The 17445-nt window shown below is 47.2% G+C and overlaps 1 protein-coding gene across 3 annotated transcripts in view; it reads right to left on the reverse strand.

Moving 5' to 3' along the window:
* TRANK1 (tetratricopeptide repeat and ankyrin repeat containing 1) overlaps positions 1–17445 on the reverse strand; it is an 86456-nt gene that overhangs the window by 55300 nt on the left and 13711 nt on the right. For 2 of the 3 annotated variants that reach the window (XM_057706041.1, XM_057706042.1), the window contains 4 exons: positions 11445–11576; positions 6625–6751; positions 5093–5243; positions 2570–2688 (listed from right to left, as the gene is read on the reverse strand). In XM_057706041.1, coding sequence (XP_057562024.1) covers positions 2570–2688; positions 5093–5243; positions 6625–6751; positions 11445–11575 — 528 coding nt within the window. In that variant the 5' untranslated portion in view covers position 11576. Of the gene's footprint in view, positions 1–2569; positions 2689–5092; positions 5244–6624; positions 6752–11444; positions 11621–17445 lie in introns of those variants that run through there. The other variant, XM_057706043.1, reaches the window with a different exon arrangement.

A 17445-nucleotide genomic window follows, 5' to 3' on the forward strand; every position in this document is an offset into this window, starting at 1 on the left:
CTGCTGAGGACAGGAGCAGCCGATGGCAGGCAGCACTGGGAGAGCACAGGGGCAGGTGAAGGAACTTCCTGCGACGTTCTTAAAGCTTAGCCAGCAGAAGAATCAAATCCTTTTGAAATAGCCCATCCCAATTCATTCTTTAGCACATTAGTGCTCTTTGGGGTCCATGAGACCCTATCGAGTGGTGTGCTGGGGTGGCTCCTATCCGAGGGAGATCTCACGACGCACACCTCTTCCCAAATCCAAGTCCTGCAGTCGACTGACACTGGCCACTGAGATCGACAGCGTTTACGCTATAGAAAGTGGCAAATGCCACAGATCAGGACTTTTTTTTTCTCAGAAAGCCTGTTGTTAAACCACTGACCCTAAACGGAATCCTAGAGAAGTTAAGCAACTTTCCCTAGGCCACACAGAGCAAATCCTGGGAGGCTCCTCCTGGGATCATCCAGGTACACGAGCTGGGCCAGGAGTTCTAGGCTTGGCGTGGCCATGACTGGAGACCGAGTCTGGGAACACACTTCCTTCACGCATGCTCTTGCCGGTGGGCGTGGCACCACGAGAACTCAGCCTGTGGCTACATCCTGCTTCCAGCTTCTCTCAGTCTGATGCCCACTCTTAACTGCTCACCCTAAACAGGCCCCACTGCCCAGACGCGCCCAGATGACAGGTTCAGGGCTCTACAAATCCTGATGGCGGGCAGGGCTTTTATAAGGCGCCTCTGTCCGCAGTGTTTGAAAATGGCCTGGGCCCCACGGCTGGTAGGATACGGGACCACCACTTGGGCCGGATTCCTGGGCCTCCTTGGCTGGCTGGGTGACAGCCTGTCAGGAGCTACTGGGCTCCCACTCCCTGCCTCCCCACCTACAGGCTATGGCGCTTTACTTACGGTCATCCCACAAGGGGAAGAGGAGACGTAAAAGGTTCTTTCCTGGGGGCTGTAAACAGAACTGCTTTCCTGCTAATAAGGCCTAGCGCCTCCCACTCACGGACCTACCCTAATACTTGGAATCACAGAACTTCGGAACTTTTTTTAATAAAGCTAGAAAGATCTCTTAGCTTACCCATCTTATCAGAAAAGAGAAGACCCCCAGATCTTTTGTTAACAGGGTGCCGGATTTCTGATTCCCGGTTCCCCAAGAGCCAAGCCTGCTTTCTTCCCCCTCAGTGCCACGTGCTCAAGACTGTAACATGGGGATGAGCTTCCGGGAGTCCATGGCTGGACTTCAGGGGGTTCACATGAACTCCCTGAAGCTACACTCATAATTGTGTGTGTGAGTGTGTGTGTGTGTGTGTGTGTGTGTGCTCAGAGAGTCCCATAAATTTCATTTGATTCCCATGACCTTTTCAAAAACTGAAGAATCCTGTAACCTAAGGTCATCCGGCCTCCCTGGATCCAGAGTCCTTATAGGCTGCCCTTGCTTTTGGTGACTCTTCTGGACTGCCTGCCTTTAGAAAGCCTGCAGGCCCTTTCTAACCAAACTCCCAGCCTGGGCCAGTCCATTCTCAAGAGCATTTATAGGCTGCCATCAACAACAGCTACTACCCATTGGGCACTGAGCATACAGGTGCCAGGTGTTATAAAACCCCTTTGGCTCAGTGTCTGGCACCCTGTAAGCCCGCACTGAACATTATCATTAGGTATTAGCTGATGATAATATCAGGTAATGATATTCATATCAGGTGCTGTTGGTCATTACGTCTAATCCTCACCACAGCTGGGAGGGAATAGGTTTATATCCTATAACTTACAGACGAGGAAATGAGGCTCAGAGAGGAGGGAATTAGCCCAGTCTAGACAGGGGAGGATTTGGATTCAGGGAGGCCCCTGTGTGGCATTGAAGCCCAGGTTCCACAGTCTACTGGGCTCCTCCATCCTATGGATTCCTGGCTCTGGGGTCAGGTCCTACAGCCTGGCTGCTACCTGAGGGTAACAGTCCCTGGAAGTCATACAGAAATGCTCTGAGAAGCACAGGCAGGTCCTCAGGCCCCAGCTAGCAAATGCTGTATAAAGAGGATTATGAAGACGAACAGGCAATTGTTTATTTTCCTCATTCCACATCACCAGTAGCATCTGGACTTTACATTTCTTTGATGACAGTGGAGACACAGCCAAGAGTGAGGTTGCCACAAACTGAGTGTTTCTGTGGCTTCAAAAATGGAAACTGGAAAACTAATATATGTCAGTGACTTTCCATCTCTGATGAAGTTGCAGTTTAAAAGTTACTCTGGCTTTGCAGATGAGCAATTATAATCCCCCGATTTTCTAATTAAATTTTACATGCAACATGATTTTTACAAGAATGACACTTCGTTTAAACTAGCAGCTGTCAGTATTTTACTACCATTTTATTATAAACTGTACGTTATCATTAAATGAACTTTGATTTTAAAAATCAAATTAGCCTTAGTTGTATATTATTTTTTACAAATAAAGGTAGACTAGTAGAAAGGCTAAAAATAAATAAATAAATAAATAAATAAATAAATAATAAGCCCCCAGTGCCAGCAGAAAAAAATCATTTAATCAGGAATGTACTTTCCCACAAGAGAGCCATCTCCTTTCACTTACATGCCATAATCCTTTCTTCGCCAACTTTTCTATTACAGATTGCCACACTTCAGTTGAGAATCCAGTAGTGAAAACATGATCAAAACAGGGCAAGAAGCTTTGCAAAACAATAGGGTCACCTGAAAGAAAGTTGCAGAGTTTAGAAATTTTAACTTTGGGAAAACCTAGAACATCTAGGCAAAGGTCCTCTAGTTAAGACCACACATAGATAAGTGATAAATGTAAGACATCAAAAAGAAAAGAGAACTGGGACTCCCCTGGCAGTCCTGTGGTTAGGACTCCACGCTGCCACTGCAGGGGACACGGGTTTGATCCCTGGTGGGGGAACTAAGATCTTGCAAGCTGTGCGCCAAGGCCGAGAAAACAAGAAAAAGAGGCCACACGGGGTGGGGGAGTGGGAGATACAAACTCCTGGGTTTAAGACAGACTCACGGATGGATTGTACGACGTAAGGAACATAGCCACTATTCTGTAATAACTGTAAATAGAAAGTCACCTTTAAAAATTATACAAAAATTTTTTAAAATTTAAATAAAATAAAAAAGAAGGGCCTCTTCAAAGGACAAAGCCCTATATAACTGAAGCGGCAATCATGTTAGGTTCGGGGGAAAGTCAGTCCCCTCAGGCAGCATAATGTGAGCTAGCATTCACGTAGCTTCTCTGTCAGCTGAACCCAGTGATATATGTTATATTAATCCCTCAAACAAACCAAGAAGGCAGTGCCTATTACCTCATTTACGGAGGAGAAGACCAGCCCTTAGGGGAAGTTATGCAACTCACTTCCTCTAAGAAAGATGTAACAAATATTATTCTCATCCAACAGTGAGAAACTATGACAAATGAGGTCAAGCTTCGTAGCTTCTCATGCCGCTGGTTCATGACAAAACCAAGACGGGAACCCAGATGGGGCAGCTCTTTGAGTCCATTTGCATTCTTTCAACCTAGTGGCCTGTCAACATTTTGCATCTCCTGACCCTGCAAACCCGTGGACGGGAACATCCAAGGCGGCAGGTCGGGACCAGAATGACATGGCGCCTCTTCTAGGGTTATCAATTTCCAAACATGAGTAAATAGCAAAATGAACATGTATAAAAGGATATACAATTTTCATAAATATATTTTTCAACATTTAGAAACGGGCCATGGACATACATTCATCCTCCAGACAGGCATACTTTGGTAGAAAAGTCTGAGATGCTTTACCCTAAGGAATCCTGTTAAGTTCCCCCCAATCAGGATCCAGATTTCTTAGAGGGAGAGTCACCAAGAGACAGTTGTCTGAAATTCCCATAACTCTGGCCTGGCTTCTGAAAGAAGAACTCTGGCCTGGCTTGTAAAAGACACAGAGAACAATGAGGAAGTGTGGGGAATGGGTCAAGCCATCGGGTTCAGAGGAAAGGGAAAAGCAGGCTTTAGTCACTGTTGGCAAAAGGCTGATGGGAGAGCCTTTAGCACCCGTCTGGACACCCGTTAGCACCCGTCTGGACACCTACTTCTCTGCTGGGAGACACGGCTGAGCTCATCTCTAACCCCTTCCCACCCACTGCCTGACACTACTCTTTCCCCCTCTCTGTGCCAAACTTGCCCCAAATCTGTAGGCTCCCATCCACAGACCACAAAAGCTGCTTTCCCACAGTCGCAGTGGGGACAGCGGGATCTTTATCAGTTGAATCTGTCGTCAGCAGTGATTTCCACATTCCTGAGAGCCGAGACCCCTGTCCAGCAATTCTAACGCGTGCCATTGTTCACGTTTTAGCATCTCTAGAATCGGAACACGTGCTGCTATGGATGCTGTCTCAGCGGCAGAACATACATCAGTGGCACATCCTACATGAGTACAATCGTAAATTTGATCAAACAGTATTTGAAAACAACAGCCTGGCCACTGGCAGAACTTTAGACGGTGCGGTGATAACCAGGGCAAGAGCTCCTTTGTCCCTGGCAGGGAGCATATTACATTGTGTGTCATAATTGTCTGTGTTTGCCAATTCCAGGCCACTGACAGAGCCGTCTCAGGGGCCGGGTCTTCAGACTAATAACCTAACGAGCGATGCAAACTGCCCCCCACCCCCCCAACCCAGTGTGTCCCTTGCAGACTGTCGGCTGCCACAGGACCCTCCCTCATCCCTTTCAGACCGTTTTCATAGCAAACGGGAACATGTTCTCGACCCACTGGAGAAATGCATGCAAAAATCACGTAACACATGTTGTATGAGGAGGGAAATCCCTATGGCTAGCAGCACAGAAAACTTAAGAAATCTGAAACAAAACTGGAAAATCAGGACAGCTTTAAGTGATTCGTGGAAAGAGACACAGTTGTTTTCACAAAGGCCCGAGCCACCAAAGCTTCCCATGTGTTTTCTAGTGTAAAAACCAGTTTCATTCAAATGACACAAATAAGCCACAAAGAAAAACACCCTGCAATTATCTCCCCAGAAACCCGAGTTCCCAGGAGCCATTCAAAGAAATCACAAGGACTTTAAAAGTGAGAAAGAGGGCAGGCCTCCCCCAGTCCTGACTTACTGCCCATGGTGGTGAAGACGCCCACCAAGAAATCAGCCACCTGGGTCCGGTCCTGGCTGCCCCGCACAAGGTGCAGGCCCTCAAAAAACATGTGAGCTGCTTCATAGGGCTGGTGCAAACACAGCAAGGAATAACCAGCTCGGTAGTATCCCTGCAACGAAAACAAGCAAAACCGTAACACACCCATCTCTTCTGATCTGCTGCTGAAGGCAAGCGGGAGGCCACGAGCAAACGGACTGCAGGAGTCTGACTTCTAGGGACACACAGAGGTCCAACAAGCTCTGGATACAAGATTTCCCCATTGTTCCTGTCATTTCGTAAATGGCAAAGAAAATAATCCCTTTCAAGTCCATGACATATATAGCATCTAACATATGACCCAGCGAGAAGGCAGCCGGCTTGGTTCCAATGACATGTGTGGTTCAAATCACAGCCTGAGCAAGAAGAGGGGAATGAAACCAATCCAGTGAATACTGTGTTCTCGTGTCAGCACAGGAGCTGTTCCCTGCTCCTTTCAGTCAAGGCAAACACAGTTTCCAACGGTCATGGTAAGCACTGAGATTTATCCAGCCCCGTATTATAGGCAATATACACCAGAGGCCAAAAAATTTTTTTGGTTTCTGTAGAGGGAGGAAAATGGCAATGATTAATAGAGGAAAATGGCCTAGTTTTGCTTGTATACAAACTGCCAAATTCTTCAGAAGAAACGAAATGATACGTACTGCCTTCCCCACTTTGACCATGGAAATGAACCAGTATGAGCAGCTTCCAAAACAATTTTCTGTCTGAGATAACACAAAGTGTTCACCAACTGGGTTCATAAGAAAGGAAGCACCTGAAATGCCACTTGTTGCCACATCTCTGATTATTTACTGATTAGTTTTCACCTTCATTTAAAAGTCTAAACCTTAGATAATGATCAAAGGAAAGCTAGTACAGAATTTCTAGTTTCTTTGCTTTTCTCAGTTCTAAGTTTCAACTTTTATTTTGGAGGGAGGTGAAGGGGATCAGAATACATCATCCCCAAATGTGATACTTTGGCACAAGGAGTATTTTGAACTGAAGGCACCTGAGATTCAACAGATGAAGAAAGAAGTCTTTGTGGAGCCTCCCTTCTGTGATTAGAAGCAGAAACTCCAAGAAATAAGGATTTCCATAAATCCCCTTTCCTGGGGAATTCTAATGGCCACGAAGGAGACAGAGTGAAACTTGCAAACATCAAAGAACAGGAACAGACTATGAGTTTTGGTGCAACTACATCAGAACAAAATGAGCTCCATCAGGATCTCCACTGGACTCCATCTGCCAAGAGGCCCGGCTCCCCTCTCCCCTGCAAATGCCTTTCAACACTTGGCCGCCATCCTTCTTACTCTCCTGCAGATACTGCATACATGCTCTGTGCACATCTGTCTTAAGTGCAAACAGAGTTAAATGAGAAGCACTCCTAGAGTTTCCATTTTAAAAAGAAGGAAGGGAAGGAGGCAGATTAAGGGGAAGGAGGCAGCAGCCACAGCGTCCGGCAGTCACCATACCTTCACGTAGGTTGGATCCCACTGGAGACACTCCTTGGCAGCCACGGAGGCCTCGTTCCACTTCCCGAGGTTGTAAAACGCATAGGATTTGTTGCACAGCAGCACAGCCAAGTCCCTGGGGGGAGCCCTATGAGAAAGGACAAATTGGCAGTTGGTAAATCGTCCTATCGTCTTGCAAACACAGAACCTAGTCCTTGAAGACTACCATTCTGGTGCTGGTTGTTGCCGTGGCGATGGGGCTTCGGCAGGAAGTGTCCCAGTGATGCCCATGACATCTGACCCTCACAGCCTGGAAAGCGTGGAGCGTTTGCAATGTCCCAATCTCCCTTCCTCACTCCCGCATCCTCTGTTCCCATCTTTCCGTGACAAATGTTCTCAACACCTTGGGTCTACCTTCTACTGATCTCCACAGGTCTTTTTATCCTTTAGAGATCACTGGTGAAGATGCCGCAAAAAGGATGACTGGTCCCAAGGATGGAGAGGATGGGAATTCCTACCAAGCCCTCACAGAGAAGAGACACGGTGGGAGCCATGCTCATGCTGAATGGAGACAGAGCTCATCAGAACACGTGGCCACACTGTCCCCACAGACCCCGCAAAAGATGCAGGATGAGCACTGTTCTACTACATAGGCAGGGCCACCCAAACGTGTGCAGGACCCAGGGCCAGAGTGCAAAAGGAGGCCATCACACCATGTGGCTAATCCCTGTCCGATACAGTAGCCACAGGCCACGTGTAACCATTTAAATTTAAATTAATTAAAATTAAATTTAAAATTCAGTTCCTTATTTGTATTAGCTACCTGTCAAGTACTCAATAGCCAAATTCTCTACTATAGTACATTTTCATCATCACAGAAAGTCCTATTGGACAGTGCTAGTCTAAGGATTTGAAGGCCATAAACCAAGCTTGCAGATGTTCGATAAAATATGTTCTAGCCTTCCACTTTATGATAACTGAAAGGCAAGCTTCAACTTTAGAACTGCACGCACTGTGTCACGGCGGAGCGAGCCAGGCCAGCACCCCTGCCCACTCCCTCTTCGCTTTCTATCTCAGCCCTCACTGTGCAATGCAGGAGACACAATCCCAAGCTCTGTCCACATTCCTGACCTTGGACCGTGCTCCAAAGAGTGGGCTGCAGGTAAGAGGCCCGTGCAGGCCCTAGGAGCAGGGTCCATGGACAAGAATTCCAGGGTCCTGGTACCCACAGTGTGGATGAAAGGGGGGGCAAGGGCTCTGGGTAGGTAAAGCCCCTGGCCCCCGACTCCCACCTGTGGGGAGGGTACAGCTGGAGGATGCCCATAGCAGGCCTGTAAAGCATGGCAGGGCAGGGCCCCTCCTGCCTGGGCCTAGTGGTCATACAGCTGCAAGGTTAGAGCTGAAACGAGCCTGGAAGAAGCAAAACACAAAATATACCATAACAGGTCAACAGAAGCCCAAGTGCTGTTGAATTCAAGACACAAAAGGTGAAACAGCAAGGCTTATGCTGCTTTTTTTTTTTAATGCTTTTTTGTTATTGAATACTTTAACTGTAAAAATAATGCAAATAAAAAAGCTAGGTAATACAAATACTCACAAAAATAAAGCAAAGTGAAATTCCCCCCTGCTATGTCCCTACCACAGTGCTTTGTGTAACTGGCTCCTCTCACCATTCATCATTCCCTCTCAGTGAAGAATGAGGACCCAGAAGCACAGGAGAGGCAGTGGGGCCGTCAGAGGGTAACTGACAATGGAGCCGAGACCACAGTGGAGTAGGTGCCATGTGCCCAGCCCAGACACCCTGGCCGTGCAGCCAACCCAGCAGGAATAAGCGTTGGCCGCAGCTAGGGTCTCCTAGTGCCCCGCTCTCCAGAGATTTAGCCTCAGCCTAATGGGAGCTGCCCTCTCCCCAGGAAGTTACACCCCCATTATGGACTGTGTCGCCCCCTCCAAAATTCATATGTTAAAGCCCCAGCCCCCAGAGTGATGGTATTCGGAGACGGGGCCTTTGGGGAGGTGATTAGGGTTAGAGGAAGTCAGGAGAGTGGGGCCCTCACGATGGGATTAGTGCCCTTATAAGAAGAGACCGCAGAGAGTTTCTGTTCTCTCTCTCCACCATGCAAGGACGCAGTGAGAACGTGGCCTGCTGCCAAGCGGGCACTTACCAGGAACTGAAATGGCTGGCACCAGGGCCTCGGACTTCCCAGCCTCCAGAGCTGTGGGGAGTAAATTCCTGTTGTTTACCCCACCCAGTCACTGGTAGTTTGCTTTTGCTGCCTGAGCTGACTAATCCAGCCCCACTCCCTAGGACAACTCCTGAGGGCCAGACAGCCTACCACCAGTGACTGACTGACACGGGAATCAAAAGGTCAGCCTCCTTGTGTTCAAGTGGGACAGCTCTGCAGTACAACTGAGGCTTCAAAGCTCCCCAGGGGATCCAGCTGCAGCTGACTCCAGCGGAGACACCATCCCTGCCCCAGCCTGCTTCCCTCAGTCCCCTTCTCCTGAGAGCACCTGCTCAGCTAACCACAAGCCCCTAAACCCCTATGTCCGCTGGCAGTGGCAGGAAGGTGATGGGCACGGGGAACTGTGTCAGGAAGGTCCCATGACAGGCAACATGGGAAGATGCAGGCAGGTGTCCCGTTACACAGCCAGCAAGGGGTGGCGCTGAGACCTGAGTACTCATAGTGTGGTCAGTCTATAGCCACAGCCACGATACTGACAGGCGTGTGATGGGAACGGGATAAGCTTAAGCAGAAAAAACACCCAGTTAGGAACATTTATGGGCCTAGCTGTATACATTTCATGTGCCTCGGAATTTAGGACGCTTAGGACCCTTTCTCCTAATTACGTAAACAGAAGCAGAGTGATGGTTAACAGGTGCAGGACGGCATTCACTGAACTTTAGAGCTCTTTGGTGATTATCTGAATGTTTGTGAACGTGCAAGGAGAAATTCTGAATCTTGTGAGCTAGTTAACTCCTAAAAGAAAGGTATATAATCATGGGACTTATAGCCTGTTTTGGGGTCTCTCTACCCTCTTCTGGTGTCTGTGCCAGAAGCTGTTTGTGCTCTCTTCTTAATAAACTGTTATTCTGTGACTTACACCCGAGCAATGACTTGTTGTTGATCCCAAGGAGAAATTCTTTTCTTCCGGAGATCACGAGTCCGTTCCCCTAGACGGATTTCACTGGCATCAATACAACACCACCTTTTCAAGAAAGGTCAATGTTTTCCCCCAAATGAGGAGCTCTAGGCCCAGCTCTGACATAGCTCTGATCTGAGCCAAGAGGGGGCAGAACAACAGAACTATACAGGCTCAGGCCAATTACAGTCAGTTCAAGTCCAGCTGCAGTGTAGACACCAAGGTGATAGGAGGGAGGAGGTGGGAGCCATGTGTCGGGAATTCAACTCTGTGCCATTTCTTGGTACAAGTTTAGGCTGCATGCCAATCTACAAATGCCAACCTCTGCTTCCTCTACTAACGCTGTCCCCAAAGTATGACCTGGGAACCTCTGGGGGTCCCCAAAACCATTTCAGGAGGTCCCCAAGGTCAGAATATCTTCACAATTGTAGTTGGCTGAATAATGGTTTCCAAATAATGTTTTCTTTTATGGCAAAAGGAACTCTGGAGATGGGATTAACTTAAGGATCTTGAGAGGAGGAGATTACTCCGGACTATGATACAATCACAAAGGTCTGTATGAGAGGGAGACTGAGGGAGCTGGCCACAGCAGAGGAGAAGGCGATGTGATGACAGAAGCAGAGACTGGAATGATGCGCTTTGAGGATGCAGGAAGGGACCACAAGCCAAGGATACAGGCAGCCCCTCAAGGAGGAAAGAGACAAGGAAGTGGAGTCTCCTCCACAAGGAACCAGCCCTGCCGCCACCCTGATTTTAGCCCCATAAGACTCCTTTCAGACCTCTGACCTCCAGAACTGTAAGATAATAAATGTGTATTGTATTAAGCCACTTAAGTTGGTGGTCATTTATTACAGCAGCAACAGGAAACGAATACAATAATACCAAAACAGTACGTGCCTTTTTCACACTCATTCTCTCACACGTGGATGCGGAATTTTCCAAAGGCTACCTGGCATGTGATATCACAGCAGACTCAACACAGAAGCAGATGTGAGAAGCCAGACGTCGTCCATTGAGACAGACATTAAAGAAACTTGCAAAAATGTAAAACTCTTCTCACTAAATTTTTCGTTTTGAAAAAGAGTTATTTTTCATAAAAAGGATGCTTTCGTTAACAAGTCATCGGTTTATTACGGATGTTTTAAAATAGATAAATACATATTTTAAGTGTTTCTCAGTTTTGAGTTCTAATATGGGCTTTATCGATAGCTACAAACTACAACAACAAAAGCTCTTTGGGGTCCTCCATGATTTGTAAGCAGGTCGTGATCCTGAAATGTTTGGGAACAGGTCTGCTAGAAGCTGAAGGGACAGGGGGAGAGGTGAGGCTTAGTTCGGTGGTGTGCTCTGTAGCCAGGGGGTTGATGGCACGGATAAACAAGATGAAATGAATGACAATTAGAGGGGCCTGGGGACTTGAGTCATCCCGGGAACTCTGATCCTGGAACCAGACGGAAGGGGGAGTGTTGTAATGTTTATCAACAGTCCCCTGTGTTTCACTTTCTGTTTCCCGAACTCCTCTAGTCCATGAGCTGACACTACAGAAAAGATAAATAGAAAGTGGGAGGAGGAAGGAAACAGAAACTAGGTGGTGTGTTAAGAAATGAGAAAAAAACGAAAGCAAGAGAGTGAGTCCCCCTTGCCTTAAAAACACTACCAACAGCAAACAAAAGGCAGGGAAAAATCCAAATACTCACCCCCACTGGTACAACTGCAGGAGAATCTGGATGGCTTCGTCGTACTTTCTGATGGCCAAAGAGAAGTTCCCATTCTTAAAAACCTGGTTGCCAGATTCTTTCAGCAGCTCGGCGTAAGCTATGGGGTCCATCCTGTGAGGAGACAGAGGAAAGGCTGGCTGCCTGCGTGCGTGGGCCTCTTTCCCCTCTACATCTGCATCGCTCAGAGTCTAGAGAGGCAGGTTGTTCCTCTCGGCCCCTCCCACCAGCTCAGGGCTCACCCTGACCACACCCCTCACAGCCCAGGGGACCAGACCAGCTGTCTGCTCTGATGAGCCCCTTCCTTCCTCAGTTCCTTTCTGACCTCAGGAGCAGTGGCCAGAATGATTCCATTCATCCTGTGTCAATGACCAGCTAGGCCCTGAGCAAGGAGGCTGCTTCCATGCACCAGACGACATAAAGCTGGCAGGCAGTGGCAGCTCTTCCCATAGCCGCAGCTAGTATCCCTCTCTCATTGACCCATCACAGCAGCCCAGAAGGAGGCACTGTCCTCACTGTTCAGAGGGGGAAACTGAGGCTTAAAGCGGTTTAAGTCATTTTGCCTAAGGATCTGCTAAGGGCGTTCCCCTGTTCTGACCCCAATTCCAAGTTTCTGCCCTTGACCCTGTCTTGCATCACTTACTCATACAAGGAGCTGAGAGTTCTTCCACTGTCTTAGGAAGTAGGAAAGGGGAGGGGAGGTGCCGTCCTAAAGGCCTCAAGGGGCTGGGGCACGGGGCCACCGCCACTGGCCCTCCCACCCTCCTCTCTTCCTAAAAGTACTAGTAAAAGATGCCTCGGAGTATTTGTCCCTGAGATTGCCATTGGCTGCTCACCTGTCTGTGTCCCCCAGGAAGCACAGACCTCTTTCATAACTCCTGTTTTATCCATTTGGTAGCCCTATGGCCTAGCACAGACAGGCACTTCAATATTCGTGGTGTAATGAATCTGAATGCCAGACTCAGGCAGGCTGCCTGTTACTGATTCTCTCTGGTGTGACCTGAGTGGTTGGAGAGAAGGGCCTGGAGCCCTGCCCACCTGATGGGCCTCAGGAATTTGTTGAACCAAGGTAGTGGAGAGGAGAGGCCTTGGAGAGCCCCGAGAAGCAGCTGCCAAGGAGGCAGGGAAAAGGTGGGGGTCCCTGGAGGTGCAGTCGTTAAGACCCTGCACGTCCACTGCAGGGGGCATGGGTTTGATCCCTGGTCGGGTAACTAAGATCCCACAAGCCACAAGGTGTGAGCCGCCCCCCTCCAAAAAAAAGGTGGGGGTCAGAAGAGATGTCCCTTAGAATTTTATCCTCCCAAGATGGCAGCGGGACAGGCAGGGCAGTGGGAGGGTCTTAAAAATGAGGATACTTCAGGTGGCTGCATAGGCCCCGCCCCTGTGGGGTCACAGAATCTATCAAAGGCCTTCTTGACCGGCACAGTTCTTGGATAGAGAATAATTCTTATTGTGTGTGTCATTTCATATCTTGGCGAGGGGTTTGGGGGCCGGGGAAGCAGACTCAGGCAGATAGAAGTGGTAGCTTATTTTAAACCCGTATGAGCTTATTGGGCTTTCGAACTGCGTCCCTGTGCTCATCAGGCAGGGCTGTACCAGAATGCGGCGTGTGACTGCTAACCAAGTCAGAATACGAAATCCCACCTAGACTTTGCATTAAATAATCTCTCAATTCTACGGCTCTCATTCATACAGAGATGACAGCAGAGAACGTGAAAAACATTTAAAGACTTGACTGATTAGAGAAAAACATGTTTCTCTTTCAAATATTGCCAGCCAGGTGTCCAATAAATAATTTTAAACTGGCCATTTCTGGACAACTAGAAAAAGGAAATGGCTGTAACAAGTGACAAAGGGTTAATATCCCTCTTTTTTTTTTTTTGGCTGCACCACGCAGCTTGCATTGCAGAATCTTAGTTCCTTGACTAGGGATTGAACCCAGCCCCACAGCAGTTAAAGCACTGAGTCTTAACCACTGGACAGCCAGGGAACTCCCAGTACCCCTCTTTTATAAGTACCTTTTCACTGCAACAAAGGACCAACACCCTGACCAAGATGTGTAAGGCCCACGACAGAAAATTCACAAAGGAATACAAGTAATTGTCAAATACATGGAGAGTGGATACCCAGGACCACCGTCACTGGTAAGCAAAGAAATGAAGAATTAAAACAGCAAGGTGGGCTTCCTAGGTGGGGCAGTGGTTAAGAATCCGCCTGCCAATGTAGAGGACATGGGTTCAATCCCTGCTCCAGGAAGATCCCACATGCCGTGGAGCAACTAAGCCTGTGCGCCAAAAAAATAAACAAATAAAAATAAAAAATAAAACAAAACAACAAAGTATCACTGGGAAATACTTCAAAGAACAACCCCAAATGGTGGAGCAGTCATGTCCTGCTTACAGGGGAAATATGCTACATGGCTGATATATTTAGCCTCATGGATGTTTGTCACTGTGAGAAAATAGAAATAACCCTAAATATTCCATAATGTGTAACAGATTTTGAATCAGTTATACAACATCCATATGGTAGCACACCACACAGCTATGTTTAAAGTCATGTTGTAAAAGAACATTTAATGATAGGCTAAGTTAGTAAATCAAAAATACAGGCTACATAAAAAGGTGTATAATCCCAAATTAAATTTTAAACTCATCTAACACATTGAAAACACGCCAGAATGTTAACATCCACGCCACTGGGATTAGGTAGGGTTTTAATTTTCCTCCACGTGCTCTTCTGAATTCCCAACTGCCTAAGAATGTGTCACCTTCATAATCAGACCGTAAATGTTATTCAAGTGAGACTCTTTAAGGGGTTAATTGAAGAATTCAAACACAAAACGTTTCCACTGTATTTACAAATACGATAAAAACTGTTCATGTCAGAATTTTTTTCATACTCCTCTAGAAACCGAGTGAGCTCTTAGTGTTATGCGAGTAGACATCAAACATTCATCCACTTACACCTCTGCTTTTTCTTGGTGCAATCATGTGACAGCGGAAAGGGGGACTGCCAACCACGCGGAAGTCTTCCTGCTTCTCAGTAGGATTTACTGACAGTTACATCCTCATTGCAGGGAAGAATGCTTTTTATCTCTGCCTTGGAATACTTAGGGCTCGGCTGTTGAGTCTTTTCTTTAACAAGTGAGCAGTGAAACAGTTAAATACAAGTGGTGATAATTTACCGTAATGCCAATACCCTTGAGAAGGAATATGTAGTGAGCACCTACTATGTGCTTTGCATCATCATGTCATTTCATTTCAAGAAGCCCCAGGAGGTAGGCTTGATTGCGTCCTCATTCGACACAATACGGGGAACCGAGGCAAGGAGAGGTAAGCGCCCCCACAGTCCCGGGGGGCAGTGGCAGCGCTGGAATCCAAACCTAGGTGGGCTGACTTTGGGAGCTTGCCTCCACTCTGAAGAGCCAAGGCAGAGGCTAAACAAACAGTCAGCAGGCAGCCCTACCCCGCAGGCTGTGACACTGGCTGGCACCGAGCACTCACACCCTTGCACTTTCAGTTTTGGCAGCGGGGCCAAAGCTAAAAGATTAGAGCGTAAAGGCAGTTTCACAGGGGTGGAGTCAGCTTCTGCTGTTTCACTACGTCCCTAGGAGGATTCAAGGTCCAGTTGTTGGGAGGTGGCCAGGGCTGCCTGACAGCAATGGAGGAAGCAGATGCAAGAAAAATGCAAACGCACCGGGGAGGTTTTCAAACAAGCAAGTTTGAAATAAAGCAGATGCAAGTTGTAGTTTTGTGTTTGGAGTGTGTGTGTGTGTTTATTTTGTTTCATTTATTGAAGGATGGTTGATTTACAATGCTGTGTTAGTTTCAAGTGTACAGCAAAATGATTCAGTTATACATATATATGTATATATCTATATTCTTTTTTTCAATTCTTTTCCATTATAGTGTCATTGTGTATATAAACATGAAGTTCTATAACTGATTTATAGGAGCAAAACTGCAAACTGGGGTGGGCTCAGGGCAACTGAAAGGGGCAGAGAGAGGTTTTTCCTCTGTCCCTTATCTGGATACGACTTGACATCTTAACAGCAAACGTTTTTACTTTTTTTGGGTTTTGGTGGTGGTGTGTTGTTGTTGTTTTTTTTAATTAAAATCCTTTCAAAACATCCCCAAAGTAGTGGATGATCCAAGATCAACTCTGGAAAGCTGGGTGTAGAGACAGTGCCAAACTGAGGCCAGAGACGGCAGTTCTTAAAACCGACTCCTTCCTGCTCCCCCCAGGAAGGCAGGTACAGACAGTCCAGGATAAGAATCCAAAATCAGAACTCATTCTGGGGACTCCAATTTGTTTTCTTTGCTTTTCTTTCTTTTTCTCCTGGGGGGAAGGGGTGCCATTTCCAAGTTCCTTGCACTATCTTACTCGTACCTCTGAGCACCGTGCTGTCTTTCTATCCCACGCAACATCTAACACGTCGAGATGAGTAACATCTGCCATCAGGAGCTAAGTTCTCATGGAATTACTTCTGCACCATATTTTGGCATAGGTCATGGGGTCACAGGTTGCCGTATATCCTCCGTTTAGTGCCTGCAGAGGTACAACTAGAAACTAGCTCACTGCTCCATAGCTTCCCCGTAAGTAAAGAACCTTAAGTTTCCATCCTGCTTATTCCCTTAACAAACAGAGCAAAGACATGAAAAAGCAAGATACAAGTCAATAAAACTGTTATTGACCTTGCAAAGCAAGCATGAAGAAGAAAAGGTTCTGGGATTTCCCTGGTGGTGCAGTGGTTAAGAATCTGCCTGCCAGTGCAGGGGACACGGGTTTCATCCCTGGTCCGGGAAGATCCCACGTGCCGCAGAGCAACTAAGCCTTCACGCCACAACTACTGAAGCCTGAGTGCCCTAAGGCCAGAGTGCCACAACTACTGAGGCCGAGTGCTATAACTACTGAAGCCCACGCACCTAGAGCCCATGCTCCGCAACAAGAGAAGCCACTGCAATGAGAAGCCTGAGCTCGCTGTAACTAGAGAAAGCCCGTGTACATCAAGGAAGACCCAACACAGCCATAAATAAATAAATAAATATTTAAAAAATAGTAAAAAAACAAAAACAGGGAAAGAATGAATCTGTTGACACAACTGGTAAAATATCTGGAAAAGAAGTTAAATTTCTAACTCACACCATTTGATACGCCAAATAATGGACACGGACACACACACACACACACACACACACACACACCCCACACCCCCCTGCCCCAAGGATGTCTATGCCCCAATCTCCAGAACCTGTCAGTGCATTACATTGTGTGGCAAAAGGGCCTTTGTAGATGTAATCGAGATTACAGACTGTAAGACAAGGCTATTATCCTGGCTTATCTGGGTGAGCTCAATCTAATTACATGAATCCTCTAAAGCAGAAAACCTTCTCTGGCTGGAGTCAGAAAGATGCTGGGGAAGAGGAAGGCTGGAGAGATGCAGCAGCAGGTGTGAAACCTGAGAAAGACTAGCCCCATCACTTCATGCCTTGAAGATGGAGGGGAGGCATCGTGGGGAGGGATGTAGGTGGCCTTGGAAACAGAGGCTCCTGGGTGACAGTCAGGAAACAGGAACCTCAGTCCTACAGCTTCAGGGAACTGTATCCTGCCTACAACACGAATGAGCTTAGAAGAGGATTCTTGGCAGACCTTCCCTGTAAGAGCCTAGTCAGCCAACACCTTGATTTCAGCCTTGTGAAACCTGCCACACAAACCCAGATTTCTCACTTACAGACTGTGAGGTAATTAATCTGCATGGTTTTTTTTAATTATTACTATTTATTTATTTGGCTGCACTGGGTCTTAGTTTCAGCACATGGGATCTTCGTTGCTGCATGTGGGATCTTTAGCTGTGGCACGTGGGATCTTTAGTTGCAGCATGTGGGGGTCTTTTTAGTTGCAGCATGTGAGATCTTTTTAGTTGCAGCATGTGAGATCTTTTTAGTTGCGGCATGTGGGCTCATAGTTGCGGCATGAAAAC

This window comes from Hippopotamus amphibius, chromosome 13, assembly GCF_030028045.1.
Source record: "Hippopotamus amphibius kiboko isolate mHipAmp2 chromosome 13, mHipAmp2.hap2, whole genome shotgun sequence".
NCBI classification, from domain to species: domain Eukaryota; kingdom Metazoa; phylum Chordata; class Mammalia; order Artiodactyla; family Hippopotamidae; genus Hippopotamus; species Hippopotamus amphibius.